This window comes from Calonectris borealis, chromosome 5 (genome assembly GCF_964195595.1).
Source record: "Calonectris borealis chromosome 5, bCalBor7.hap1.2, whole genome shotgun sequence".
Taxonomy (NCBI): domain Eukaryota; kingdom Metazoa; phylum Chordata; class Aves; order Procellariiformes; family Procellariidae; genus Calonectris; species Calonectris borealis.
Window position 1 is genome coordinate 3,422,645 of NC_134316.1, and position 27,849 is coordinate 3,450,493.

A 27,849-nucleotide genomic window follows, 5' to 3' on the forward strand; every position below is an offset into this window, starting at 1 on the left:
TGCAATTGTTGTAAAGCCTTACGCTGGGTAGAGAAAGGCGTTTTTTATCTCTCCTTGCAGACATGGAAGGAAACAATCAGTTACAAGGGTGAACACATGCCAGGTCAAGTTGCAGTTGTATTCTTTCTTTTTTTACCAAAAGTAACTGCCATTTAAAACAAGTTTAAAAAAACCTTATGCCCGACTGATTAAGAACCAGCACAATCCAAATGATTCCAAACCACTTCCAGTAAATCATATTCTCACTTTTCTGACATCTTATCATGCACATAGCCAAATATTTGTTGTGCAGTAGTATTACCGTAAAGACAATAAATCTGCCACATTATAGAAACCGTGTGAATGCTCTTTCTGTCTTGGCAGAGTGGACTACGAACGTATACAAGCCGTTGGCCCTGACAGGGCAGCTTCAGAATGGCTGTTGCGATGCGGTGCCCTGGTGCGCTATCAAGGCTATCAGAAATGGCAGCAGGACTACAACGGTCTCCCAACAGGGCCCTTGGGGAAATACAAGATAGAGGCAATTAATGCCACCGACTCTTGCATCATGTACAGAGGATTTGACTATTTGGGTAATGTAACCACAAGATTATGTGTGCAAAGATTATACTGAATGGTCTTAGTTCTTTCAGTTGCATCAAAATATGAATAACCAGGTCATTTTCTCATTCCTTAGTAAGATATAGAGAAATCTTTTGAAATTTTTTTTGCTTTTTTCCTTAAAATGGCTCTACAAATATTCAGCAGTTCCTAAGATTTTGCTGGAGGTGTGGTGTGAAGCAGAAAGAGATCAGGAACTTCATCAGCCCTTACCTGAAGTGACAGTAGCACTAAGGAAGTGCAACAAAGATTTGCTGTTTAATTAAGTTCGTAGTTAAGTAGTTGGTAGCAAAAAGCACTACTTTAAATATTCTTTTTCTTCTAAACCAAGTGATGTTTTTGGTGTCTGTGAAGTCATAATACTGCTTGTTCTCCAGACGTTTATGATGTCTTCAAAGACAAAAAAAAAGCAGCAAGCTCTCAGTTTTTTACAAAATGAAGAAGAGATTGTTTCAGGTCTCCTTTAAATAACAAAAACCAAAATGGGGAACAGACCATTTTATTTTTTTATTGGCAGGGGACTTTGAATTTCCTGCATTATCACGTTCCTAATTCAGAGTTGTTGTCTATCTCCCAAACTTGTAGAGCTTTTTTTGCTACTTGCCCATGTCAAAGCTCATAGAGTCTTACCGAAAGGATACAAACCCTGGGGTTTTCATATATTTGAAGTCCCATAAAGGGACTTCGGAGCTTCCTTGCGCGTGGCGGCCTCACTGTATAGAGGAGCATGTTGCTGTGTGGTTTTGGAGGCAGTCACTAAATTGGCGAGTGAGAACTTCACAAGTACGGGTTGTTCCTGGTTTCTGAAGCAAGTACTCACTTTTGTCTTTCCAGATGGTCTTGAACACGTTACAGAAATCAAGCTCCAGAAGTGTATTTACATACAGGACGAGTGCCTGCAGAGGCTCAGCGAGACGAAGAATCTACAGAAGAGTCTCCTCCAGCTGAAGATAATTTCCTGCGGGAATGTCACAGATAAAGGCATCATTGCACTTCACAAGCTGACGTACGTGAGCCGCTGAGGTCTTCTTGCTCTCTAGCTGTTACCACCCCACGGTTTTGGGGTTGTGTTGACTGGAGGGCTAAAGTCTGAATGCTTCTGGGCTTTTTCAGACGTGCGTGGGGCTGCGGGGTGGCTGGGTTTGGGGACTGACCTGAATGACAGCCGGGGAGGGATGGCACTGCCACTGCAGGAAGTGTTTCTTCAAGAGTGGTTGAAGACAGCGCTGTGGATAGCTCTGAAGAGACGTGGATTAACATACACATATTAACCAGCCTTTTAGGGCTGGTGTCAGGGAGCTGTGTAGCACTGAGGCCTGCAGCTGAGAAAGCCAGAATGCTGCATCACCTCAATCCATAGTTGCGCTTCTGCCTTCGGAGTTGAACACAGCATCTCCCATTTACACCTGAAGTAACTTAGGCAATGTTGATCGCTGCAGAAATTAGAGCAGGACACGTGCTCTCTGCCAACACAACCTTTGCAAGAGCCGTGAATGCGTACAGCTTCCTTTTACGTTAGCACACGAGGTGGGTTTTGCTTGAGAATAAGTAATTAATGATCACCTTGGTTTCTACTCTGCTGCAATTCCTTTTCAGGGCAGGCTTTGACGTGTCGTGTAACTTTTATTGTCTTTCTACACCTCACGCTGCTTCCTATCGCTTGGTTGTCTTGTGCTCGCTGTAGCCTGAAAGGTCTTGGGACAGAGCTGTGTTTCCTGGCACTCAGGCCTGGGAAACAGTATGGGTTGGATCCATAGGTGCTTTAGTGGACTGGGGCCTTAAAGTAATTCGGAACTGTTTAGCATTACACGGAGTTAATAGATATCTACAAATGGGTGATGCGGTGACTTTGATTTCATCCTAAGAAAGTTATTATTAAGGACTTTCTATATTACTCTAATTATTATTTACATTAAAATAACTTTTACTAAATTGCCATTGAAATTATTAAATACTATTTAATATAAAGGAAGCTTCATGATGTGGGGGGTCCAGGATCTCTTTTTAAGCTGTGTAGAAGGACTGAACTTACAGTGAGCTAAAAACTTTAAGCTCCCACTTCAGAAAAAAACTTCTGTTAGAACCAGTAACCTTTTAAAATACTAAAAATAACTATGGTAGAATAATCCTTTGTCTAATTTCTGCATCAACAGTTAAATAGTAGTTGCTGACTTTTCTTTTTAAATATTTATAGGAACCTTGAATATTTGTATCTGAGTGACCTTCCTGGAATAAGAGAGAAAGAAACTACTGTTCACGTCCTTCAGCGGGCACTGCCAAACCTAGAGCTGGAGCTGGACTTAGAATAAACACAATTGCACATAACTGAGATGTCTTTGATTTCATAGTATTTATCCTATGTCGCATAAATTAAGTTGTAGACGCTAGTGTATTTCCAGGTATGGAAATAAGCCCAGATCTCCCAATCCAGCCTTAAAAGCCGTATGCAATCTTTTATGCAATTAAGTTTTATTAAGCTTAAACTATATGGTGAATCAACAACAGGGAAGGCAGGCTTCTGTGCATAGTCATTTTTTTCCTGTTTTTATAGGAAGCTGTTAATACATCAATTAGCAGTTTTCAAATATTTTATTGCACAGAAATTCTTGTGCAAAATGACAGTGGGAGGAACGTCAATGCTGTGAAACGGCAGTGCTGTATGCCTTTATTACACGTTTATGCTGTGGGAACGAGAGCTGTTTACCCCGAGAATCTCGTCCAGTCAATGGGTGATGATTTAATAAAATAGCTTATGGGCCTGTTTTCTGTTCTTCACGTTTTGACTCGCATAGCCTTTATTTGTTTTAAATGGAGTGATGTACAGACGGGCAGTCTGACCTTCCCATCAACACTGAGCTGAGGACTGAGCATTGCTGCATTTGTGGAGAAGCGGTGTCTCTTAGATACGCCCTTGCACATGCTTTTGCTGTATGCTGACACGGACTAATTAGTACCTCTTTAGTTGCAGGCGCATCACTCCTGCTAAATAAGAGAATGATTCAGCCTCAGGAAGAATATAGCATTTTTAGTCAAATTCCTAGCTTTGGTGGTAGGGGAGAGAAAGGCAGGAGGCGCCGCCGCCAAGAAAGCAGAGTTCATAGTGATGTCTCAGACACGGCTGCCTCTGCATAACTGAGTCTTGTCTCTCAGCCCCGATTGTCAGCTTGTCCTCTGAAGGAAATGGTGCCACGCACCAGAAAGGAAAACATTTTGCATCGTGGGGCTGCTTCTTCTTAGTATCTCCTAGCGCAGAGCGGGCAGGAACAGCGTCCAGAAATGACGTTCCCTCCAGCCTGCGCTGCCCAGGGCTGTGTCCAGGAGCTGACTGCCAGGCTCTCTGCTGCTTACAGCGCGTGGGCGCTGCGGGACCTGGCACGCGTACAGGGTTAGACGGCTGAATATCCATACAGAAAATACTGGAACGCCAAAGCTTTCTGAGCGTAACCAAAACTACCTATGGACACAACGTGCAAGATTAAAATATATTAAATTATAATATGAAATAAAAGGTGGACAGGCACACTCTGTAAGGATATGGCATCCGTCCCATTGAAATTGCTTTTCCTGTTGTTGAACACAGAACAGTACTGGGAGAAGAAAACATTTTTGCTCCAGGTTTCAAGTAGAAAGAGGATGTTCCTTGCCCAGTAGTAAAAATTTATACAGTAAAACACATCCAGTAAATTGGAAAAACAAGCTATGTTTCTTTTATTCAAAATCAACACAATATTACATCCTGAGTTTACACAAAACCCAAGAATCATTCTAGTACATACGCTTAGGTAGAATTCCTGCCTGTGTCTGGCCAATGTTATAAATTATATTAATGAATTATTTTCAATAAAAACAATTTCTGTAACGCTACAGGCAAGTGACTTCACTATTGACAGAAAAAGCAAATAAAAACAACCTTGTAATGCAAGGAAGAAGCAGGCAGGAAAAACTCTGAAAAGACTAAAGAAACGACAGGTTTTATTCTCCATAGGTTCTCCCGGTAACAGTGCCTGTTGAGCCTGCCATTAAGTCTAAGTCATTACCAGTACTTTTAATACTTTGTGATCTATAAATGCAGTATGTAAGACAGACATATCTTTAAAGCGGTGCTATTTCAGCAGGTTTATAACTAACTGGACCAGTTAGGTAGCCTCTCTTAAGGCTTGACTCCACAAACACATACATCTGTCTTCTACTCACACAGGCTATACGTTGACAACTCCTTGCGGGATCAGTGACTTAGCCCCAGTCTAAAGCAGTACTGCTGTTTTGACACAGTGGGACTCTGATTTATTTGGCAAGGTTGCAGTTCTTCTGCCAAGTCTGAAATACAGGTGATAGATAGGCAAGAGTTTTCAAATTCATACTGTAAACACTGGGTTGCAGTAATCCTGAACCAGTATACAATCACAAACCAGTATACAATCACGAATTAAAGCAAAACAAATGTATTTGCCTTTGTACACAGAACACTAACGTGTGCATCACTTTCCTTCCATTAGTGACCTAGAGTACAGTACTTTACAGACTGCTTTTGTGTATGTCGTAACATGTATTAATGTAGTTTTCCACCACTTATCCTCCGTTTATAAATTCTGAATGACTTGAACTTTGAACAATAAATAGTTTTTAATCCGCCATCCGGTTAGATGTTAGGGAAATGATAGTCTGATTTCCTTGTTTTGCAGCAGTACTTCTTGCTGTCCAAAGCTGGCAGAATGTTACTACTGGTTAACTGAGGCAGGCACTGTAACTAAAGGGAAAGTTACATAGTTTGTATTTGTTTGAAATGAGAATAAAGCATGCATTTCATTTTTCAAGAAGGAATAAAAGTTATAAAACTATTCACACTGGACTCCTGTACTTTTCAAACTAAGAGTCATGGATCTGGTGTTCTACAACCGGGCTGCACCCAGAACAGCTCATTAAAGGTATTTCTTCCTGTCATCCAGGGCAAGAAAAATATTAGTTATATCCTATGTCATAGAAATGGAAGAGGCGAATCAGTTTGATCCAGGAATTTGTATGCTGTAGCAATTCTCCATCCTACACCTCCAACTTCCCTGCACGTTCCCAGTTCAGCGGTACAGCTGTCATGGGGAATGTGGCTCACAGGAAGAAGGAATGGCTGACCGACTCTCATCATGAGGCTGGATTTGAGTCTTGGGCTGGAGTCTGGAAAGACTGAAATGGCAGGGAGACATCTGCTTGGCAACTCCAGTTGCAGAAACACCCAGTCCATTGTGTAACGTCTGGAACTGAGTAAGGGATCACATCCCATCAGCAGTTACAAATGGAACTGGGCATTTTTGCCATCTCCATAATTTGGGACTCAAAAGCACCAAACAGATCCCAGAGAACTCCAAATTAAACCAGCCACACAAGCCCGTCCAGTTTGTTCAGCTATCCTGCTACACTTTGTCAGGAATGCACATTCCTGGATAAACCCCATCCTTCACATCGCTGTGCTGCTTATCCCCAGTGACTCAATGGAGCTGCAACGCAGAATGCAGTTTGTACTGAGTTACTCTTTAGCCAGGAGGTTCGTTTTCTCCTCGGGCTAAAATTAAGATCCGTCCAATGCAGGAGCTCTCTCACCGTCAACTGCCAGCATGAGCCCATCCCCTGGGAGCAAACAAGGAGAACCAGTCCCCTCCTTAGGCACAGAACATTAAACGCTACTATGAAAATGTTACCCCTGGCATGTGCTTCCGAGTCAGCCTGGCTGGTTTCCGAGCTGTTTTTTCATGTTCTTTCCCCAGATCCGCTGCCTCCCTAATGCTGTCAAAATAGGGATGCTGCAGCAGCTGCTCACATGTCTGCCTCTCTGCAGGGTCCATACGAAGGCAACCCTTAGAAAAGATGAAGTAACGGATCACACAAAATGCTCACAGGTCTGCACAATTCCAGCTACTCGCCACAGCCAACGAGTATTTGCACAGACACATGTTAATCTTTTTTTGTAATGGATTCTAAGAGTGGCTTTTCAGAGCCAGCATGAAGCTTGCAAAGCAGCTAATACTGAACAATTGCCACAGGGCAGTAATAGAAATTGCAGCTAGAAGGACAGTTACAATTGTATGGTGTAGCAAACCATCAAGCCTCAAAAAACAGTTAAGCCCATAACTTTCATTTGAACTAGAACAACTTTCTTAAACAGGGAATCCACTATGGCACTAGCGGTGTTGTTCCAGTGTTTAGCGTAGCCAGTACTATCCACAGCTGTACCTTCTTTTTAATGTCTCCATCCTCACAGTTTCCATTCATTGCATCTTAATAAGGGAATAATATGTTTTCCACCTCCATGGTAAAGATGAGTCCTCTCCAAATCCCGTCCAGCTCTATTTTTCAATGAATCTCTGACACTTCAGTAGCCAACTCCCACACCATTTACCAGCTGACAAGCAAAACAGATTGCATTTGCTAGGTCTCAGTGCAGAGCTCCTCCACTACCTGTAATTTTCTTACCTTCATGAGAGCTAAAGCAGAGTACGAAATATTAGGGAATTTCATTTCTAACGGCTCCTGGAGGGGGAAAAAACAAGTAAGTGTACTCGTATTAGCAAGCTTTTCAATCATCAGGGTACAGCAAACCAGCTTTCCATAGCAACATGACCTGTACCTCACAAAATGCTTCTGTCACTTCATGCGCTTAGAGGGGACCTGCCTGGCATTACTGAGGATGGGTAGGTTGGCTGCTGTGCCACCAGAAGCGGGGAGAAGGAGCAGAGATTAAGCATTTGTTTGACTGCTTTTTTAACCATGTCAGTTAAAACATGAGAGGGGTTCAGCCACCTCCAAATAATATTTGTGCATCGGCAAAGTAGAGGGCAAAGCTTTTGGATAGGGAAAAAATTCTGCACAGCAAAGGACTGGTCAAGCTGAGCAAGCGAGGCTTTTCCAGCTGTACTTCCAAAGCAGACAGCATGTGTACTCCGGGTCAAAAGAAGCAGGAACATTTCTCTGTCCAAACACTCTGTCTCCTTAGCACTGCAGATAGATTGCTGGTTAGCGCTAGGCTCAGGGAAACTGCGTCTGGAGGAGCTCTTACCATGCTTTCTGGGTCTGGAATCCTTACCCCGCTGAAGAACTGGTTGGTGCTGAACACTTGCTGGTGCCTGGGAATAAGATCCCCTTTGACCAAGAATAAAAAAAACAAAGTCAGATTAATTTGCTGGTTTTACAGTGCCTGCATTGAACAAGCTTATATCCTCTATCAAGGCTGACACCATCCGAGAGAACGTCTAAAGAGTGAGCCGATCAAATGTTCTTTTGTGAAAACTAACGTCCATCTAGGACATCAGTGATCCCACAGCCGTGTGACTGTGCTGAATGAAAGGCAAGGCCACACAGCTCCAGCTGCCCGCAGTCACAACTGCCCAGGGCCTCACGCTATAAAAAGCTCAAAGAAATTCAGCTGGTGGGAGCAGTTTTTGGAGCAGGAGTATTCAGCTGCTGTGCCTCTTCCAGGCTCTGAGTTTCTCTGCTGTGCAGCAGAGTGGCTTTTACGAACTGTGACCATTATAGCTGGGGCCTTGAAAAATACATATTTCTATATATCTCCCCATGCCAAATCCTAGATCCTATCACTGCATTATTTGAGTAACTGCAAACTTGGATTTGCGCTGGCAAAAAGACCTCTCGGTAGAACACCAGGGAATGAGGTGGGCAAGGCACTAAGTTGCACAAACATGTCTGCTCTGTGCCAGCACCGGTACCTCCACTGCGCGCTGGCCAAACTCCAGATTTGTGTGTCGGTGAGTGGGAGAATGTGTCTCAGCATCATAGCTAGAGGGTGCTGTGCAAACACCTACCAGGATCTGAAACTCCAGCCATGCCACAGCACCGAGCTTCAGCCAGGGATCCTTCCCAAAGTGTTGAGCAAGATCAGATCAGCAGCTAACTCCCCTGCTCACATCAGACGCGATGGGCCAGCCCAGGGCTCTCATGAGTAACTGGCAGGAGCCACTGTTTGTTTTGGAGGTGGCCGCACGGCAGCGTGGGCACGCTTTCTTGGTGTGGTCTGTTGGAGGGAGGGTGAGCAGGGCTCTGCCGGCCTGCTCTCCGCACTAATGCTGTGCTTCAGCATTTTCAAAGGAAAAGGGTTCCCAAGAGGCAGCCTGTCTGCATAAACAATCGTGTCTTCTCTGACTGCTGGAAGGGGACAGGCTAACCACAAGTGTTGCAGCTTCAGTAAAATTTAACTCATATTGGGTGAAATTCTTTTTGTACACTCCTGAGGCTGTTGTCTAGAAAAGAGCTGAAATGCAGCACCAACAGGAACACGCTGTAGCTTTTCCCCAATGCAGCTTCATGGCCCTTTTTTGAAGCTTAGAGCAGCTCAGAGCAAGCAAAATGTTCAAATCAAATCCATAACAAAAGAGCCAGTACAATAGCCAAACCACCATAATTACACAGCTTTGACCAAGGAGCTTTTCTCTGTAAACACTGCCTCAGTCCATCACCTGGATCAAAAGGGAATTTCTTCGGGCTGAAACCCTATCATTAAAAATAGATTATAACTTACCTAACACTGGAGGCATAAATGTGTTCTGGAGGATGAAGCAATCAACGTTGAACTATTTTCTAGCTAAGGAGCTATCTGTTTAAAGCTATTAGTCACCTCTATAGTTTTATAAACTGCTCAGTAAAAATTACAATTCTCAGTTCATTCCAACAAATTTCAATTAAAAGTGGGGGTTTGTTCCTTTCCACTCAAGAAATCAGATGTTACACACCAACGTCAAATAGAATCAACGAGACTGGATTAATTTAAATGTTACACAGATAATGGCTCTTTTATTTAACCTCTGTTTCAAATCCGGAGTGGCTCCTAAAATTCCTTGGTGAATAAAGACAAACAAGTGGAACAGTTGAACTTCCAATGTTCACACTCTCTTTCCCAAGCACGCAGCCATCAACAGGCACCTGCAACGTTTACGAGACCTCCAAAGCTGTGATGAACTAAATCCAACTATTCGTTATCTAGAAGCAAGGACCAATAGCTGGTACCAAACCCTGAAAGATACCTGCATCTTTATGCAAAACATTCCTGGTCCTTTCTGATACAGGCATCTCAATTTTCTATCTGTGTGGTGACAGCTGAAGATGTGGAAAGGACACCAGCAGAGGCAGGTGTTTCCGTGCCTCCTGCGGGGCTGGCCCTGTGCTTCCCATACTCTGGTAGTCACCGAGCCACCCCAAAGGACCAGGTGGGGCATCCGGTGGTCACCTAACATCCCACATCTTTCTTAAACTGCCCAGCACCAGACCCAGCTTCCCAGAAGCCACCACTGTTAAAGAGAGTGGAAGAACGGTTGCAGGCAGTTTGTAGGCAACGATCCTGCTTACGCAGCCCTGCCCGTGGTGAGCCTTTTAGCCACAGCCTGGCACTGCTGGCTCATACAAGCTGAAACCAATTCTACCCCACAGATCTTCTTCTGAAGAACAGTCACCACCCATGTGGATGCCAACTTCATTTCCCCAAATCCTGCTAGGATGTGAAGCAGCATCTGTTACTCCAACTACACAATCTCCTAACAAGATGTGCATGTGTAAGTCATGCCAGGAAAACCCAGCTCCCTTCCCTTCAAGGACAGTAACACCTCAAATAAAGCCAGCACCTACTAAAGGGAGAGATCCACTGGCTAAATTCACCTCCTGGCTAACGCCGACTCCCACCGCAGAGGAAACTCCTCCTGGGCAAGCTCTAGTCCTGCAAAGGCATCGGGAAGACCGGGGCTCTGACCGGTGCAGAGGGGACACTTACCCAGGGTTCTCCGGATGAGGTACAGCTGGTCGACATCAGACCTGCCAGGCCACAGGGGGACCCCGGACAGCAGCTCTGCAAAGACACAGCCTATCGCCCACACGTCCACGGGGGGGCCGTACTGGGTGTCTCCCACAAGTAACTCCGGAGAGCGGTACCACCTGGTAGCCACATAGTCTGTGTAATAATCACTCGGACCAGCTAGGTTGGGGTCAGGAAGGAGAGAAACAAACAGGAATGTGGGATCAGAACGATGCAGACGAGCTGCCATCAGTTGTTACACATGTTGGGGCACCTCCTGGGCAGGCAATAGCTACAGGAACAGGATGAGTCACTGGCCACTAGCAGAACCCAACTTTGGAAACAAGATTTGGCAAAGATGAAGACCATATTTTTCTCCAAATGAAAATATGCAGAGCTCCACAGCAGGGCCCTGCACCAGCCAGTGGTCAGTTCTCAAAGCCCACGTGATTTGTCTGAACAAGAGCTAAAAAAAAACAGATTAGGGGGTTTATTTACAACGGAAAATGTGAAACCATTGTTTACAGAGACAGTGCCTTCTGCCAGAGGGGCTCCTCCTGCCAGGGAACTCCAGCTGTGTCTCAGCATTGCATAAGCAACGGCTGGGCAGCTCCAAGATGCCCAAGGCCGACTTCCATCTACCAGCGCCAGCACCACCAGCAGTTCAGCTGCACCAGCAGGGAGCTCAGTCTGTTTACAGACACTTGGCATCGCGGTGTCTGGGCTAGCTCCCTTTAAGCTGGTTTGGGGATCTCTACCCAGCCTTTAGCAGAGCTTCTCTGTGAAAACACTGCCAGCCTTTATACAGGATGATTTACACGTGCATCAGACAAAGATAAGTGAGTCTTCAATGGTGTTTGAAAGCCTGATCCTCCACTTCACTTGAGCTTTGACATGTTAACAATCCGTGTAAGTAGCAAGTCGGCACTCACTCAGTATGCGAGCAAATCCAAAGTCACAAAGTTTGATGACCGAGTGCTTTGTTATCAGAATGTTTTCTGGCTTTACGTCTCGGTGGATGCACTGGAAACAGAAAAAAACAAAGTTTAACCTGGCCCTCAGATAAAGAACCTCTTAATTCAGCCACATACCCCTTGCACATTGTGCCAGGCAATCATTCCTGCTGAAAGAGACGATGAAAGGATTTCTTAACAGCAGCTAAAGCCACGTCCTGCTGGGCAGGACAATGACCCTGCCTATACCCCACCTTTGGGATGAGACACTGTGCAGGCTCCCAGCTTCAGCTGCATAGCTCTGTATCACTTGGACAACATCGAGTCAGCTCCCCAGAACCAGCTGGGAATTCACTAGCAGGAGGAGCGAGGTTTGCAGAGCAAGGATTGTTGTTAACCTGGCTCTCTGCAAATGCAACTCACTTGATACAGCTATGTGTAACACGCTCCTCATAAGGGACTCGGTTTTATGAATATGTGGGGAGATCCTAATGAGGGGTGCGTAGCTCCTCTGGGATCAGTTCTTGGACGAAGTCCATGAACTGTATTTACTGATAATCTAGTAGACAAGCAAATGATTATGCTGGCAAAGCTCGCAGAAGAGATGAAGGCTATGGTTTAGATATCCGACTTTATCTATCCTTGTAGATGCCAGAGCACACCTGGTATTCCCTCTACTCAGCACAAGTGAGACACATCCAGAGTTCTGCGTCCAGCTTTGGGATCCTCAGTAGAAGGAAGACGTGGGCATACTGGAGTAACTCCAGTGAAGGGCCACTAAAATGATTAAGGATTGGGGTATCTGACATCCAAGGAGAGGATGAGGGAGCTGGGACCATCGTTCAACCTGGAGAAGAGAAGGCTCAGGGGGGATCTTATCAGTGTGTATAAATACCTGATGGGAAGAAGTAAAGAAGACCGAGCCAGGCTCTCCTCAGTGGTGTCCAGTGAAAGGACAAGAGGCAATGGGCACAAATTGAACACACAGGAAATTCCATTTAAACATAAGCAATTTTTTTTTTTACTGTGAGGGTGGCCAAACACCCAGACAGGTTGCCCAGAGAGTCTGTGGAACCTCCATCCTTGGAGATATTCAAACCCTAACTGGAAAAGTTTCTGAGAGGTCTGCTCTAGCTGACCCAGCTTGAGTGGGAGGGCTGGACTAGAGGATCTCCAGAGGTCCCTTCCAACCTCAGCAATTCTGTGATTCCTGAGAAGTCACCTTGCCTGCTGAAGGTTCACAACAATTGAATTTGGGCCTGGGAGAGAGTTTCTGCTGATCAAACTAGCAGAGACCTTCATTTCTTCTGCCTATGTGTGAAATCACCAGGGTCTAGCTCACATTGTCCCTCCCCTACCATCACCTCAGCACAAACACCTCGGACTTGTCCTAGCTAAGCTGGTGGTAAATTATTGTGTCTCCTCCTGAGGACTGAAATGCTGCTTGTTAAACCAGTGTTATGGAGTTCCAAAAAGGGCAGCTGCATAAAACCTCATTACCTGTGATCTACAGCAGGTCAGACTGCAGCATCTCATTGTCTCCTTGGCTTTAAAACTCCATTAAATCTTTCAGATTGAGTGGGGGAACAGAAAAAAGAAGAAAAATGACAAATCCTGGAAGCAGGACAGACCTATGGCCAAGTTCCTGTGGCTCAACTGAACATAATTCTCCCAGCAAAGACAAAAGACCCATTCCAGAGCGATCTCCTGCCCGACTCTTAAATCTCAAATATTGGCAGATAAACAAAAACAAAGACAATTACAGCTAAGTTTGCCTAAAGAACTTCTCCAAAAGTCTCCTTTCCTTCCCTGCTTCTTAAAGCACCCCACTGCTTTCTACAAAATATTTGCCATGCATATTTCCCTCCAGAAAGCAGAGGAGGGGTTGTAAAACTGGTTTACTGTATGTAATTTTTGAAACCTTTTAACTGGTAACATGATTCAATGCCTGTGACCATCAACAGAAGGACTTTCTGGAAAATCAGCAGCAGTTTGCTCAGGTCTCAGTTGATTAGATGTTAAGCCAGTTTTCTAAACGTCAGTTCTAATGGATGGCACAGGGAACACACAAGGATAGATTCCTGTTCAGCCTGGAAACTTGTCTAAGGTCATTAGTGCAAATCATTCCTTGACAGCAAACCCAAGGGACCTGTGTGATAGTAAATGCAACTGTTGTGGGTATACACTAGTATTTCAGACATAAATACTGTTTCCTGTTGAAACCAGGAAATTTCATAGAATCATAGAATCATAGAATAGTTTGGCTTGGAAGGGACCTTTAAAGGTCATCTAGTCCAACCCTCCTGCAGTGAGCAGGGACATCTTCAACTAGATCAGGTTGCTCAGAGCCCTGTCTAACCTGACCTTGAATGTTTCCATGAAAGCTCTGTAATCAGGAACATGGCAACAGAATCTCCTTCTCCTCCAAAGCCATGTTACAGCAAGCGTTAGTGCTGTTTAGGGGACTTACATTGTGTTTATGGCAGAAGTTCACAGCTTGGAGGGTCTGCCAGGTTATGCTCTTCACTAGATGCTCCGGCACTCTGTTTTAAAAAAGCACATTTTTATTTTGGCCATTAAAAATAACTTCACTATTACAGGAAAAAGGAAGAGGAGGCCTTTGAGCGCTAACATTGTACAGGGATCTCTGAGCAAAACCATCAGGGACCAAGTCAGAAAACTCAGAGAAAAAACACTAGGTGCATTTTCTTGCTATAAATAAGTTACAAGAATACATAATAACCCTCAGTTCGTTAATCTTCCACTGCAGGGAACCAGTCACGCTGGCCTGCTGATGGCGGAGGCTGTTTATGCCTCTTTCCGTGTTTCAGAGCTGAGGCTGAGCTCTGCCTGCACCTCCCTGCAGAACGCAATGCTCTCCTGTGAGGTTACCCTTCAAGCACCGCAGGAGCACCAAAGGGAACGTCAACACCACTTCCAAATCCAGTCAATGCAACAAGATACACGGATTTAAGGCAGCTAAGAGCATGCCAGAGTGTCTGGTACCACTCAGTCACAGCCAGTATGAGGCCTGCCAACTGCTGACCACACATCAGTGCGTGCAAGTCCGTGTCAAATCCTGTCTTGTGGCTGTGCTTAGTATCCACGCTTCCTGGCAATCCTCCTGAAACGCCAGCAGGCACTTCTGCCTCGCAACTGCTCGGAGAGTTGGAGCTGGGGGAGTATCCGTGGTATAGACGCATGCTCTGACTTGCAATGCTGTCATGTCATTGATTGTCCAGAGCAGAGAGGTGACCAAAATGGGACAGGGAAGGATGTTCCTACAAGAGTATACAGCTCTACTTTGGTTTGCATCTCCTCTCCTTCCATCCAATGGCTGGCAAACACTTCAGAGAAAGAAAAACCTCTGTTAAAGATCCAGCCCCCTCTCCTCTCTTTCAGTTACTGTGCAACAGTTCTTAAACTTCCTTGGCTGTCTGTAACGGTCTTCAACAACCCCAGGAAAGGCAGAGATGACAATCGTAGCACTTTCAAGCTCAAATTCAATTTTTTTTCATGTATTTAATGCTGAAAAGCTTCTGATTCATCATAAAGAAAAAAAAAACCCAAACCGAAACCAAAACAATATGCAAGAAGCCTGGCTTTTTCTGTAAGGCACCTTCTGCTGTCAGCACTGAAGGTCTTGTGCTGACACTGCTGTTCGTTCCAATGCCAGAGTTTCCTTGCAGAAACATCCTAGAATGATGAGAGTGCTGCACTGACAGCCTGACAAGGGGATGAAGTTGGTCAAATGACCTGGAAACATGGTGCAAAGAGGCCTGTGTCCACCCATCTTAATCCTGACCACAAAAGACTTGACCATCTGCCACAGCAAAGATCAAAAGCAAAGTATGCAACCAGGCATTACACGTTCGTTCACACTGGAGTTGTTCTAATGAATAGAAAGCAAATGTGAAGTATTTTCTTCAAAGAGGGTTATCCTCCTCTCTTCAGATTCCAGGTGAACAGGTTCAAACTGGGGTCAAAGCTGCTCACCAGCTCACAGAGCCATTTGCTATCAGCACGCTCCATTCTGCTTCTAGAGCTCCACATCAGGGAGAAAAAGAGAATAACAGGCTCTTGTTTACTCAACCCCCAATTAGTCTTCTGCAGGCAATTCATTTAGCTCCAAGCCTGTAAAACGATTTATGAACTTCTGCTTAGCATTTCCACAGCACCAAGTCACTGTGAATAATTAGAGACAATGTATTTAGTAGGCGTGTCATTTATAACGTGTCAAAAGAACAAACCCTGTCCGGGAGAATATTCCTTCTGCCCGTGTAGCTCACAGTTTGTGCAAGCGCCTGTTTAAAGAAGAGGGTATCTGACCTGGGAGTTCACTGAGGCTGTGCAGAGAGGTGCAAGCACAGCTCCTGGTAACTCCTGCCAACCAACACATACCCCTTAGCGCAGCAGCATGGCTAGAAGTCACTGGTCTGTTATACCGGTCATCAGTGACATCACTACAGACTGTATATTTGGGTGCTCAACGACACTGCCCTGGTGCCCACAGCCTGGGTCTGCACAGCCTCCCACAGCGATGTGCAACACCCCGGGGGAGCAGCAGGAAGGAGGGCTGCATGCCCCCAGCCCACCTGTCCGCATCCCCCCAGCAGCCCTAACCTGTTCGCAGCGAGGCACAAGATGCTCCCGAGCGACTTGGGTTTGCTGTTGCCGAGCCAGCCAAAGATCACCCAAAGGCTCAGGCTCAGCGCTCCAGCCTCCTTGGTGAGCAGCACTGTGCAGGAACGCACGCAGGCTCGTACGCAATTCTTTCGGACGTCATTGCTAAACCACAGTAACAGAGCAAGTCCTGGGCACTGGGCTGAGAAACCTCTCCTGTAATTAATGAAATTCATCGGAAAATTCTGCAGAGCAGCAACGACATAGACACCCCCTGACTCCTTTGCTCAAAGCTCTCAGTGAGAAACAGGCCACTCACCCCCGGGGGTGCTTGTCCAGCTCATGGAGAACTGTGTTGTCGCAGTATTCGAAGACCAGATGCAGCTTCCGCTTCCTCCTGAACACTTCCAGCAGGTTCACCAGGTTGGGGTGTTTCAGTTGCTGTAACACACGGCGGATGGACTGGTTAGCACGGGGGAGTGGGGTAAAGGGGGAGGGGATGGTGCTTTTACCCACAAGGATCTCAATTCCTTGAGCTGAAACCTTTTATACAAGCACAGCACGACATGAAGAAGCAGCTCAGCTACAGCTCAGCCTGTGGTGTAGTTATTTTAGGAATTGACCGTGGGCAACAAGTCAGCTTGGCTTCAGTAAGTGCCTCTTAGAAAAGATGCTCATAGATAAAGAATTCATCACAGTGCCCACAGCTATTCCGGCAGCGCCTTTCATTGTACGTATCCAGCCTCTGATGCACCGCAATGAAAAGCAGCTCTCCCTGGAGAATAGCTTGGGAAATCGCACACGGTAAGAGCCTGTAGCAGGCAAACACAGATTTAAGAGAAACCAAGAGCTCCTCTGAGTAAGTGTAAGCGTAAGTAAAACACGTGGTCTTAGCTTCACCAGCTTATTGTCAGAATCTGGACGGGTAAATTAGGAGAATTTTTATTGCTCCTTCTTCCTCTTCCTCTCAATCCACTTCATGTGCTCGTACTAGGGCTTCCTCTCGCGGGGAGCTCAGACAGCTTCTCACCACACATGAAGCCTGAGCACAGCAGGGTTATTCAAATGCACCTTGCAAGAGGTGACGGTGGACATTACTGGAGCTTCTCATTTTCTATTCTTTTGCCCACATTTTGAGGGAGGGCTCGGAGAGGACTTGAACCAAGGGGCACAACACAGTGTTCAGAAAAGGAAACAAAGAAAAGCCAGACCTAACACAGGAATGTTATTTATTTTCAGATGACTCATGGCACCATCCCCTCTGCTTGCAAGGTCTTGTATCCATGAGGGCTTTGCGTGACCGAGGCTTTGGAACAGACACACTTCTAAGCAAGGAGGCTGGAAAGGGCATTGCCTAGGAGTTACGCTAACCCCATCTTCTAATGTGCTTCTAACCCACCTGGAAAAGCCTGCGAAGGAGAAGGAAGTGGAGAGTCAAGACTAGAGAAAGCTGTAAGAGGCCTCAACCGAGGAATGCCGCTGTTCGGGGAAGCACCCAGTTAACCCCAAGGTGAAGGATCACTGAAATCCATGACTTGAATCCTGGGGTTAACCAGTGAGCGTGAGTAAAAGAGCAGTAGAAGATCCCTACCATACCTCATGTCACGAGTAGGAGGGACATGGCAGGGGCTATTTCAGTGCTCCAACGGGCACACTGTGGGACCTTTGCAAAACGTAATTTTGTTCAAGCAAGTCACTGTAAAAGCTCCTTGTAAAGAGAGACCTTCCAGAGAGCTCACTGCCTCTGGGGGACATTATACTGAACCCAAACTATACTGAGCCCATATGCTAACACCAGGATCCCCATGAGTGTGCAGAAGGTGGCTATTCCAGTCCTGCAAACTGGCAGCAAGGAGATGATCTTTCCGAACAGCATCTCTTACCACGTACATGTCTTTTTCCTTCAATCTTGCCCATACCACGTAAACCATCTGCCAGCATCAAAGACCTTCGTACCCATCTGTATCAAACCTAGGTTACAACCAAGACCTTCTGACCACTTCCTCAGCCCTGCATGGTGAATACTCGCACGCCAAGCGCCTTCCCTGTCTAGCATAAGGTACCCGACAGTGTCGGCAGGGGCTAACTGTCAGCGTAACCTTCTCTGCTCTGGCCGTGTCTCCTGACCTCGCGTAACGGCCAGACCTTCTCTGCACACCCTCAGTTCCCATGGCAGGGCTGCTAGTGAAAGCATTAAACCAGAAGGGAGGAGGCTTGTAACACCTCTCAAGCTTGCTATTTATCTAGTAGTATCTCCATTCTCGTCATTTCCTTAACCACTTTGCAAAAGATGATCAGGTACAGAGAACGGCCTGCAAGACCGCTGAAAATCCCAGCAATTATAGCGATTCTCCCAGGAATTGCGTGCATACCATGCCACCTATCCTGTTAAGCGTATCCACATCGAGCAAAGTACCTACTTGCCACGTGCACATTAGACAAAGTCCAGGCCACCAGTTCAGACCACAAAATTCTGACAGCTGCCACGGCTCTGATACGGCCCCTTCCCTCCCCAGCCAAGCAGCTCCTGATAGACTGTGCAAAGTGGATCCTTCCCTTTCCATGCACTCGGTCTGCTGGCATATTATGTTCTCAGAGATCAGTGATAATGCAGATATCTGAGAGCAAGCTGGGCCTCCAGCAACTATGCTGGGTAACAGGCACCAGATTCCCCTCTTGCTCTCAGCGGATCTGCCTGCCAGCACGGACAAACTGCCGGGCACGGCCGAGCCTGCCAGCGGGAAGGAGGCAGACGAGACAATCTCTGCAGTGCTTAGATTCCCCTTTCAGAGGCAGGTGAGGACAAAATAATTGCCAACTGATTGTAAAGCAAGAAGAAAGCAAATCAACAATAATAGGAGATCCCTGCAAAACCTCTGGCAGTTACAGGTTGTTTGTACAAGTCAGCCTTCAGGAGCGACTTCCACAGGAGCAGGCGGTGCCCGGGGGACAGTCTGTCGAGGCTCTGTGTCCTGGCCACCCTCACGTGTGTGTGGAGCTGGGGTTTCTGGAAGGAGAGAGCTTGGGCTTGGAAGCACGAGGTCCAGCTGAGCTGGGGATGCTGCAAGGGGTCCCAGCTCCGCAAACAAGCTCTTGCACACACAAGAGTGGGTTAACCTGCCCGTGCGAGGCCTGGAGAGGGTCCCCTGGGAGCAGTCTTGCCATGGCATCTCCCTGTCCCTTGCTCACAGCCGTTCTCCACACTCGGTGCTCTCCGGGCAGTCAGGTTCACTGGGCCAATATCTCTTGTGCACACAGACGTGCACACAAAGCCACCGTAAATCTGCCAGTGACCCTAACAACGTCCCAGTCTGGGCGTGCGGCGTTTCAGAGGGCAGTTTCTAAGGCTATCAATGCTGCCGGTGGCCCGTTGCTGGCAGCACTGGGATGGGCTTCCCCTCCCTGCCCCCTGCTTGGGTGACAAGGTCAGGTGTCGCCTTCTGCACACAGGCCAGATGTCCCGCACGGGCTTTTCCCCAAAGTTATAAATGCTCCCGTGCTAAGATGATAGGGAGTATTTTCTGTTTTGTATATGAACACAGCCTCGCATTGCATTTTTCTCTCATCTTCGCAATGTCAGAGCTAAGAACTGTGTCAGCTTCCATACGAAGGTTGGGGAGACAACACCCTTCTGGAAACAGCAGGCATCGGGTTTCCACAGCCACGGATGGGGTTTACACAGAGACTCGCTCTGTATTTCCAGCTTTTCCTATGGAATCGGGATCACGCAGGGTATTTCAAGACTCTGCATGCTGCCCTGCTCTCCCACCCCACCTCCCATGGCTCCTGGCCATATAAAGCCCTTTGTCTACAAGGTATTTGCTGTGCAGAATAATAATTTATCAGGCCCTACATTTTTTACTGATGAAACACAATCTCACTACATCTTCGACAAACACTTAGTTGTTGCCTAAGCCAGAAAATACCTCAACAAACAAACAAACAAACTGTTACTATTTACAGAGAAAAAGTTGAAAAGATAGTCAAGCAGGTCTGCACTTGTTAAAATCAACAGCGCCCCGACACAGATCCTGCTGTGGCTAGCGGCAGTGGTGTCGGCTTTGGACCCTTAAGGGTAATGCATTTACAAGTGGCTGCATTACAAGTGACTTCCACAATGATTATGTTCCCTTTCAGGTCTTCAATATCATTTAAATTCTAATGCATGTCCAGCATTGTTTACTAAAATGATACAGCTACATGTCATCTGTTTGCTTCAGATAGGAGAAAAACTTAGGTTGCTTCTCCCCAAAATCTAAAATAAATACGCTTTTTTCTTAGATGATGGCTCTTCTAGGATGGCATCCAGGCTTATTCTGCCTCCTTCTCAGTGGGCAGAGAATCACTTCCTTGACAGTAACATTTACACCACATATTTATATATAAATGCTCAATAAAAGACAAGCTGATAGCACAAAAGAGATTTGGGGAAAGGAAATACCAGAAATACCACAGCTTGCTGAAATTTTGCACTTAATTGCAAGTCTGAAAGTCATTTGGTTCCCAGCAAGCAAATTAAGTAACTCCATCGAAAGGAACACTGAGCACAACGAGTATCAACTGCTGCTACACAAACACCCACAGGCAGTGATGTCTGGGAACGACGTCACGCAGAAATCAGAGACCAAGGGACTGTGACTTTGGGGAAAGAAGTTTTAAATAAAATGGAACATCTTTCTCTGTGGATTTCTGTAGGGTTTTGTTAACTCCAAAATCCTAAATCAGTGACTGCCTACAAGAATGCATTGTGTCTAGTCTGAATGGCATGTTTCTTGTAAAAAGAAGTCCTACTGGAAGTCATTATTTTAAAATTTATGATAAGCCAATATGCTGTTAATATGGTTCTTTAATCAGTTCAATGTTTTAAAGCTATGGCTCTTCTGCACAGAAAAGAGAAAGCTGAAGATGGGGAATTGACGGAGGTGTATAAAATCATGAGTACCCTGGAGAAAGTGAAAAGGGAACACCTCTCTCCGCTTCTTGTAACACACAACTGAGGGTACTGTATGCCATCACCCAGCAGCAACAAATAAATAACAAATCAAAGGAAATATTTTTTCACACAACACATTCCTAAAGTCATGGTACTCACTGCCTCAGGAAACTATGGACACCAAATGAATACACTGGTTCAAAAAGAGATGCGACAAACTCCCAACAGTCTATGGTTGGCTGCTAAGCATGAAGCAATGGGTATAAGCTCTGGCTCTAGAAACTTTGGCCAGAAGCTGGGTGTGTGAAAGGAAACCTTACCGCATGCTCTCCCTCCTTCTCCTGGGTTTCTCCTCATTTCTGCATGCTTGATGGACCCGGAGTGTGACTCACTGCAAATGTTCCTGTGCTTTTATTTCATCAGGAAAATAAACACAGAGGCTGAATGAGTGACCCATTTCTATGTGAGGATGAGCTCTCACACAGAAGTCAAGAGAGGATCAGCAAAGACGTGGTGCTGCCATGGTTCACAGGTGCCGGTTCTGCAGTCGCTTCCACATGTGAATACCACTGAGCCTATACAGCCCCCAGCATTCAATACACAGCTTGATCCCGCCTGCGCATCAGGCTCCGACACCGCGGATCCCCCACAACCAGGGGCTCAGAAAGGGTGTTCGAAGGAGGAGCTGGGGCAGATGATAAAGCAGGGAGCTAGGAGAGCTGCACCCCACGGCTGACCCCCACCGTGTGCTATCTAGGATCGCTTTTGGCTCACGTGCTTTACACCAGCTCCAACAGTCCTCGTCTCTGGGGGGAATCTCCTGGATGCAGAGGGGGCTGCTGCCGGCCAGCCTGTTGCATGCGGTGCTGACCATGCACTAAGGGCAGACATCGCTGTAGGCCAGGACATCGCTGATGCCCCAGGGTGACAGAGACTGGATCGATCCCTCTCTAAAGGGCACAGTGATGACTTTGTTGATGCTCCTCCACTACCCGTGCAGAAGAAATCCACAAGCACCCTGCAGCTCGCTCTTTGTCAGGTCTCAGCTCCCACCTACACCAACCCTCTTTGATGTGTGACAGCCTGGGCTGCGGAGGATCACCTCCGTCCCAAGGCATGTCCATCCCTGGCCAAACGGGTCGGACTTTCACCAGCACAGACTTTCTCCCAGAGAAACTGACTGACTTGGGCGGTTTACACACCGCTGCCTCACGCCCCGTCTCCTCGCTTCTCCCCTCACTACGCCCCATCTCCTGGCTTCTCCCCTCACGATGCCTTGTCTCCTCACAACGCCCCGTCTCCTCACCACCCCCCCCCGTCTCCTCGCTTCTCCCCTCACGACGCCCTGTCTCCTCACGGCTGCCCTCCCGCCCCCTCCCCTGGCAGCTCCCTCAGGGCTTCCCAGGCCCCATGGCCGCGGCGCCGGGCTCGCAATGGCGGGGCACAGCCCCCACGCACCACAGCAGCCGCGCCGGGAGCGGTGCCGTTCGCGGCGGAGCCCACCCGCCCCGGGCGCCCCCGAGGCGGCGGGTGGAGGGAGGGGCGCGGAGAGCCAGCGGGGCCGGGCGCCCGCCCGCCGCCCACCTTCAGCATGCGGATCTCCCGCAGGGCGATCTTCCTGATCACCGGGTCCTCCTCGGACTCCAGGAACTTCTTAATGGCCACGATCTGGCCCGTATCCTTGTTGCGGCACTTGAAGACGACGCCGTAGGAGCCCTCTCCGACCTTGCCCAGCTTCTCGTACCGCTCCATGGCGCGGCGCCGGGCCGCCCCGGCGCTGCTCCCTCGCCTCAGAGCCCCGCACCGGCGGCCCCGGCCCCTCGTTACCCCCGCGGCGTGGGGAACGACCCCGCCCGCGCTCCGCCGCCTGGCCGCAGCTCCGGCGGGGCCGGGGCGGGCCCTCGGGGGACGTGGGTGCCTCCCCGGCCGGGGGACGGCCTTTGCAAGGCGTCGCTCGTCGGGGCGGAGGAGGAGGAGCTACCCCTGGGGACCCCAAAACCAGCCGGGGCGGTCCTCAGTGAGGGAGGGGGGTCCCCATGGCCTCTCATGGGGCCACATGCACCCCCGGGGGCGCCGAGCCTTCCCTTCGCCGGAGCCGGCTGCGGGGTGCCACGGGCCGGCCATGGCGGCAGAGCCTGCCCCCCAGCCCGCGCCTCCCCCAGGGCCTCATGTCCCGCCGCACCATTTTGTCCTTACCCCTCTCCAGCGCTTTCCCATGGGGGTCTCTGGTTTTGGCTGGATTTCTCCACAGGGTTGGGAGGAAGAGGGAACGCCTCCCCCAAGGTCGGCAGCCCTCAGTCAGCGCCCACAGCCCTTTCCTCCGGGCACCATCTCCCACCAGCAGCAGCGGAGAGGAGGGGAGGCCGTTCCCCAGGGAGGCCTGGAGGCCTTGGTGCCTGCACAGGGTAAGAGGGATGGCATATTTGGGATGCCTGGGCATAGCTTCGAGTGCTGGCACGCAGATATTCCTGCCCCAGCATTGGTGTGGTGCCTGGGAGACGTTGCATTCCCCTGGAACATCTCCCGCCTGTACAGTTCGAGCACCCCAGGTGTCCACTATCTGATGAGCTTCTACCAGGAGCTAGACCCATCTCTTAACCTTCGCATCATCTTTCCTTGTGCACCCGTTTAGGTCCGTGGCTCCGTAGCCATTTCCTCACACCCTGACGCAGATGGCCTCTTATGGTGGCAATCACTTACACATACAGGCTGATGCTGAGATTCACCCATGGTGGGAACAGTCTTCTGCAGAGGAGGAATAGTTATCTGTATTTGTTTATTTACCAGTAACTGGTGATTGTGTTGTCCAAAGGCACATTCGCAAACCCCCTTTTCTCTCTACCTCAGCACGTCCCTGAAGATCTGGGGTACAGATGGACCAAGGGCTGAACCACTTGCAGTATGCAGATGGCCAACGTGCTAAGGGCAAGGCTTGTATAAACTGCTCTAGACCCTGCTGAGACTGAGCTGTGTCCAGGCTGGAGCGTCAAATGCTCCTGTTCATGTTTTCTTATTCTAAGCAACCCTCCTTTAGAGCCCGCCGGCCACCTTGCTGTCTGCCCCACGAACTGGGCACAAGGTAGCCAGCCCTTGGTTTTCATGCCAGACGACTCACGAGCGGTGCCGTGGTGCCTCCAGCCAACTGGCAGCAGGGCTGTGCTGGAGCAGAGCGCTGCATAGCACGAAGCTGGAAAGAGGTTGCCACTGCTATTCTGATTTCTCGTTTCTGCGCTATCCCCAGACCTCCCTTTCCTCCAGTCGATCCCGCTGCACGTGGGAGATGTGGTGTGGCTCCCAGGCAGTCTGTAGGATTGAGAAGAGCGGCCAGCCCTGGATCTGGCCCTTCCCACTGACTGCCATAAAACCTGGAGACCAGCTTACTTCCTTCGAGATATGTCCGATAACGTATTGTTCCCAGCAAGTCTACCACACCACATCTAGGTATCAAATAAAGCATAGTTTATTTGGCATAGACTGAAATGAACTGCAACAGAAATTTACGCAGAACAAAGCCTAGTTACACAAACTGGAACGAGTGCAGTTAGAGTCTCAGTTACAATCTAATGACTAAAGGTAAAAAGTACATTTCAGAAAGTCTCCCAGTCTTGTCCTTTTCGTTCAGAGACACAGTGGCTCACTGATGCGGTGTACCTTTCATCTTTTAAAGAGATGTCATCACAATTACAGTTGTATTTTTTCAGTTACAATGAATTTGGTTAGGAAATCAAGAAAGACTAATCTACAGGCTGCTCTTCAAATACTGTTTGTACTTCAAAGAGTACTGGGAGCCCGTTTTAAGGCTTTCAAGTTGAATACATGAACCTTGTGCATCAAATAACTCATACTTTGATATCTGTCAATAGAGTAATGAGGGGGTGAGCAAGCTTTTGCTTTATAAACTCCAAAACCACACACTAGGCTTTCTCAACCCTGGTTGAAATGTCACAAAAACGTACAAAGATACAGACAATACCAGACAACTTAAACAGTCTTAACAAATACAAATTATACTAGTCAGAGTCACCGAGACTGGCCGGTTCAGCTACGAAACATGCAAATCCGTTGTGCTATACTCCGCTAAGAGTAGTAAGTGAGGTTTTACACTAGGAAACAGTATCTTGCAGATCATGCCAAAAATGCCACTGTCTATAAAACCAGACCAGACAAAGCATTTCAGAATATGCCATTAGAAATGCTTTAACAGCTTTTAACAGCTAAAAAAGGAGGTTTGATTAAATGAAGACTTTCCTAGATTCATTTTTTATGATTCAGCAAATCACCAGTCATTCATGTCATTCAAAGAAAAATACTTTCAGTTCATTATTTTTGCATGACAGTGTCATGACCTAACAGTTATTTACTCCAGTTATTCCCCATAAATATTCATATTTTATTTACAGATTTCTCTAGTCTTTTAGAGATGATTTTTAAGTGTTTTCAAAGATGAAGCCAAAATTACCTTCTGCAGTGAATGAGGTAAATTAAGTGAAGGTGTTTGCTCTACATCACCTACACCTGGTACTTCACTTTGTCTTAATTTTCAAGTCTTTGTAGACTAGGAGTTATACCATTTGAGGGTTAATCACCAATCACTGTTACCTATGGAGAAGTAATTTCAGTTCTAGAGAACTCGATTTCTTTAAAACACAAAAATTACATGTCCCTCTTTTAATACTGCTGATCCAATTACAGCTGATGTGAACTGATTTTTAAGTTTTATCTGTACACTTACTATTTATTAAACTTTGATACAGTTTCAGAACTGAAAAGCTTGATTTAAATATCAAGTCAATAACAAGAGTTAGTTTTGAATGACAATGCTAAGTGGATAAAATGCTAAATTATGTGCAAGTCTATTTTTCCTTCTAGACCTTCAGAACAAAACAAAATTCAAGCTGTACCTAGTAACAGACATTACTGAGTCATCACGTGTGCTGAGTTAATTCCGACAATGTTAAATTATGAATCACGTAGTCTGATGCCTAAGCAGACAACCCAGCGCCCCATTCCTCAGGTTGCAAGTTAAAGATCAAACCACTCCGGCTCCGCTGTGTCAGCAGAGCCATCAGACAAGCCAACTTACCTTTACTGCTTTATTAAAATGACGTGTGAAGCTTCTAACCTGTCTCTCCTAGGGTAGCAGATCACAGAAATGGAATAGGCAGCAGTATGCTGTAGCATTTAATTTAAAAAACCCTCAATTCAAATGTTTATGAACTGCTACTGTATCTGCCTATGGACTGTGTTTACTGACATCAAAGCTAGCAGGTTAATGTGAGGTAGTAAAACCAGATGCTATCCTGTAGTCAGTCTGCATTTATATTTAATGGTACCTCAAGAATTGTAATTAATGAGGAAGACAAAAGGAACCGATGTGACTCTTCAATGGAGAAATAAAAAGAAAAATGCAGGTGACAAACTTAAAATAGGGAAAAGGAAAAAGCGATGGAAAGCTTTAATATAGAATACTGGTTCTTATCATATTTATTTATACTACACAGCTGCGGAAATAACCATTTCCAAACGACTGTCTGACTGACAAAGGTTGGATGGCTGTACAAACAAAAAAGCTCGTAAGCTCAGTTATCGCTGTAGGCTCCCTTCTGGAATAGTATAAATAAACTACACGTCATGGGCAGTTTGATACATGATACTTTCATTCATTAAGGATGATGACCAGGTACATTCTCATTTCACGTCACAAGGCTTATCCCTAATTTATGAAAATAAAGCATATATATTTTGTACATTTTTATATATATATAAATATATATATATATAAAAAAAATACACACTGCCGGTCAACTTAACACACATGTGCACATGCACACACACACACACATATGTATATTGTACACACCCACCCAGTAGCAACATGTCTGATATTAATATTATATTTTGTGTACACACACCCTACATCTAGTAGTAAATAAGAAAATCCCTTTTATGGCAATTCTGCAGGCAAAAAAATCAATACAAAATACTTTGTTGTACAAAACTGCATTTTTACAAGATCAACCAACATTGTAACATACCCCTCAATAATGCACTACATCCCTACAAGAAAAAAGAATAATCAAATCTTTATACAATTGTAAAAAAAATTGTAAGCTGCTCTGCAACCTTCCTTTGCTAAAAGTTAGATACATTACACCATTCTAGCAGCAGATTAATAAATAAGGATTAAATAGTCTATTATACAAAGCCATACTGAATGGCAGATTTAAAACCAAAAAGCTTTGCAGATACTTTCACCTCCTACACAAATCTTTTTTTTATTAAGACTCAGTATAAAACAGGGAAACAGCCAGCACTATATCTATATCTACAGAATATAAGGAAAATCCAAGGGAAGTAAAATATTTAACAGTTTATGGCACCTTTACTGCAAAACATTTGTTTAAAGGCTCTGTTTCCCTACAACTAATGAGTAAAGGGCTATTTATCTCATAGCTTTTATTAAGCAAACTCGATATAACCAACCACACAGTGGCAAGAGACAGAACCAGCTGTTCCCAGCTGCAAAAATGTATTGATTTCCACCTTAAAACAACATCATTTAGGTGTCAAGAAAAGAAACAGTAAGTCACAGTCCCGCTTGTACTGAGTTTCCTAACGCTTCTTCATTCCTCGGGTGGCAAATTCACTCTGTTATTTGCGTTAGGTTACTGTTGCTTAGTAACTATTTTCATGTCCAGCCAAGATGTAGAGATTGCTGTGTGCAGTTGGATTTTCTGTTGGCCTGCTTTCTAACACTACCACTCTGCAATCAAACACAAACAGAATCCAAAATGGTTAGTGGCTAAATACAAAGCACATGGTATAACTACCGAGAAGGAACAAACTTGTTGGTCACAGGTTTCTACAGATTGGAGTGACGTAGGTTCTCCTAAATATCTTGGGTATTTTATTCTTTCAATCAGTTACCTCATTTTCCAGCATCACTTCTGATAAAA

The 27,849-nt window shown here is 46.4% G+C and overlaps 3 protein-coding genes across 10 annotated transcripts in view; 1 reads left to right on the forward strand and 2 right to left on the reverse strand.

The window, feature by feature from the left end:
* Positions 1–5,438, forward strand: part of DMAC2L (distal membrane arm assembly component 2 like) — a 7,461-nt gene extending 2,023 nt beyond the window's left edge. For both annotated transcript variants that reach the window (XM_075150716.1, XM_075150717.1), the window contains exons 3-5: positions 364–572; positions 1,435–1,606; positions 2,795–5,438. In XM_075150716.1, coding sequence (XP_075006817.1) covers positions 364–572; positions 1,435–1,606; positions 2,795–2,909 — 496 coding nt within the window. In that variant the 3' untranslated portion in view covers positions 2,910–5,438. The remainder of the gene's footprint in view (positions 1–363; positions 573–1,434; positions 1,607–2,794) is intronic.
* Positions 4,285–22,744, reverse strand: CDKL1 (cyclin dependent kinase like 1). Of its 3 annotated transcripts, none has more exons than XM_075150713.1 (9): positions 22,478–22,744; positions 16,280–16,401; positions 13,808–13,880; positions 11,317–11,407; positions 10,364–10,564; positions 7,646–7,728; positions 7,063–7,119; positions 6,291–6,446; positions 4,285–5,347 (listed from the first exon to the last, which is right to left on the reverse strand). In XM_075150713.1, exons 1-9 carry the CDS (start codon positions 22,643–22,645, stop codon positions 5,240–5,242), a joined length of 1,059 nt encoding a protein of 352 aa, XP_075006814.1. In that variant the 5' UTR covers positions 22,646–22,744; the 3' UTR covers positions 4,285–5,239. The 3 variants fall into 3 exon arrangements, with proteins under 3 accessions (XP_075006814.1, XP_075006816.1, XP_075006815.1); XM_075150715.1 differs by having other exon boundaries at positions 4,285–4,917; positions 22,478–22,736; XM_075150714.1 differs by having other exon boundaries at positions 4,285–5,778; positions 22,478–22,736.
* Positions 22,745–24,337: 1,593 nt separating this feature from the next.
* MAP4K5 (mitogen-activated protein kinase kinase kinase kinase 5) overlaps positions 24,338–27,849 on the reverse strand; it is a 71,372-nt gene continuing 67,860 nt past the window's right edge. For 4 of the 5 annotated variants that reach the window (XM_075150707.1, XM_075150706.1, XM_075150710.1 and 1 more), the window contains one exon: positions 24,338–27,656. In XM_075150707.1, coding sequence (XP_075006808.1) covers positions 27,569–27,656 — 88 coding nt within the window. In that variant the 3' untranslated portion in view covers positions 24,338–27,568. The remainder of the gene's footprint in view (positions 27,657–27,849) is intronic. The other variant, XM_075150708.1, reaches the window with a different exon arrangement.

Excerpts from the sequence above, each read along its gene's own strand:
- CDKL1 (XM_075150713.1), bottom strand. The coding sequence starts at position 22,645 with ATGGAGCGGTACGAGAAGCTGGGCAAGGTCGGAGAGGGCTCCTACGGC. Across the intron at positions 13,881-16,279 it reads CTGGACAAGCACCCCCGGGG|AGTGCCGGAGCATCTAGTGA; the intron begins GTGAGTGGCCTG and ends TTTTTAAAACAG. Across the intron at positions 11,408-13,807 it reads ACTTCTGCCATAAACACAAT|TGCATCCACCGAGACGTAAA; the intron begins GTAAGTCCCCTA and ends TTCTGTTTCCAG.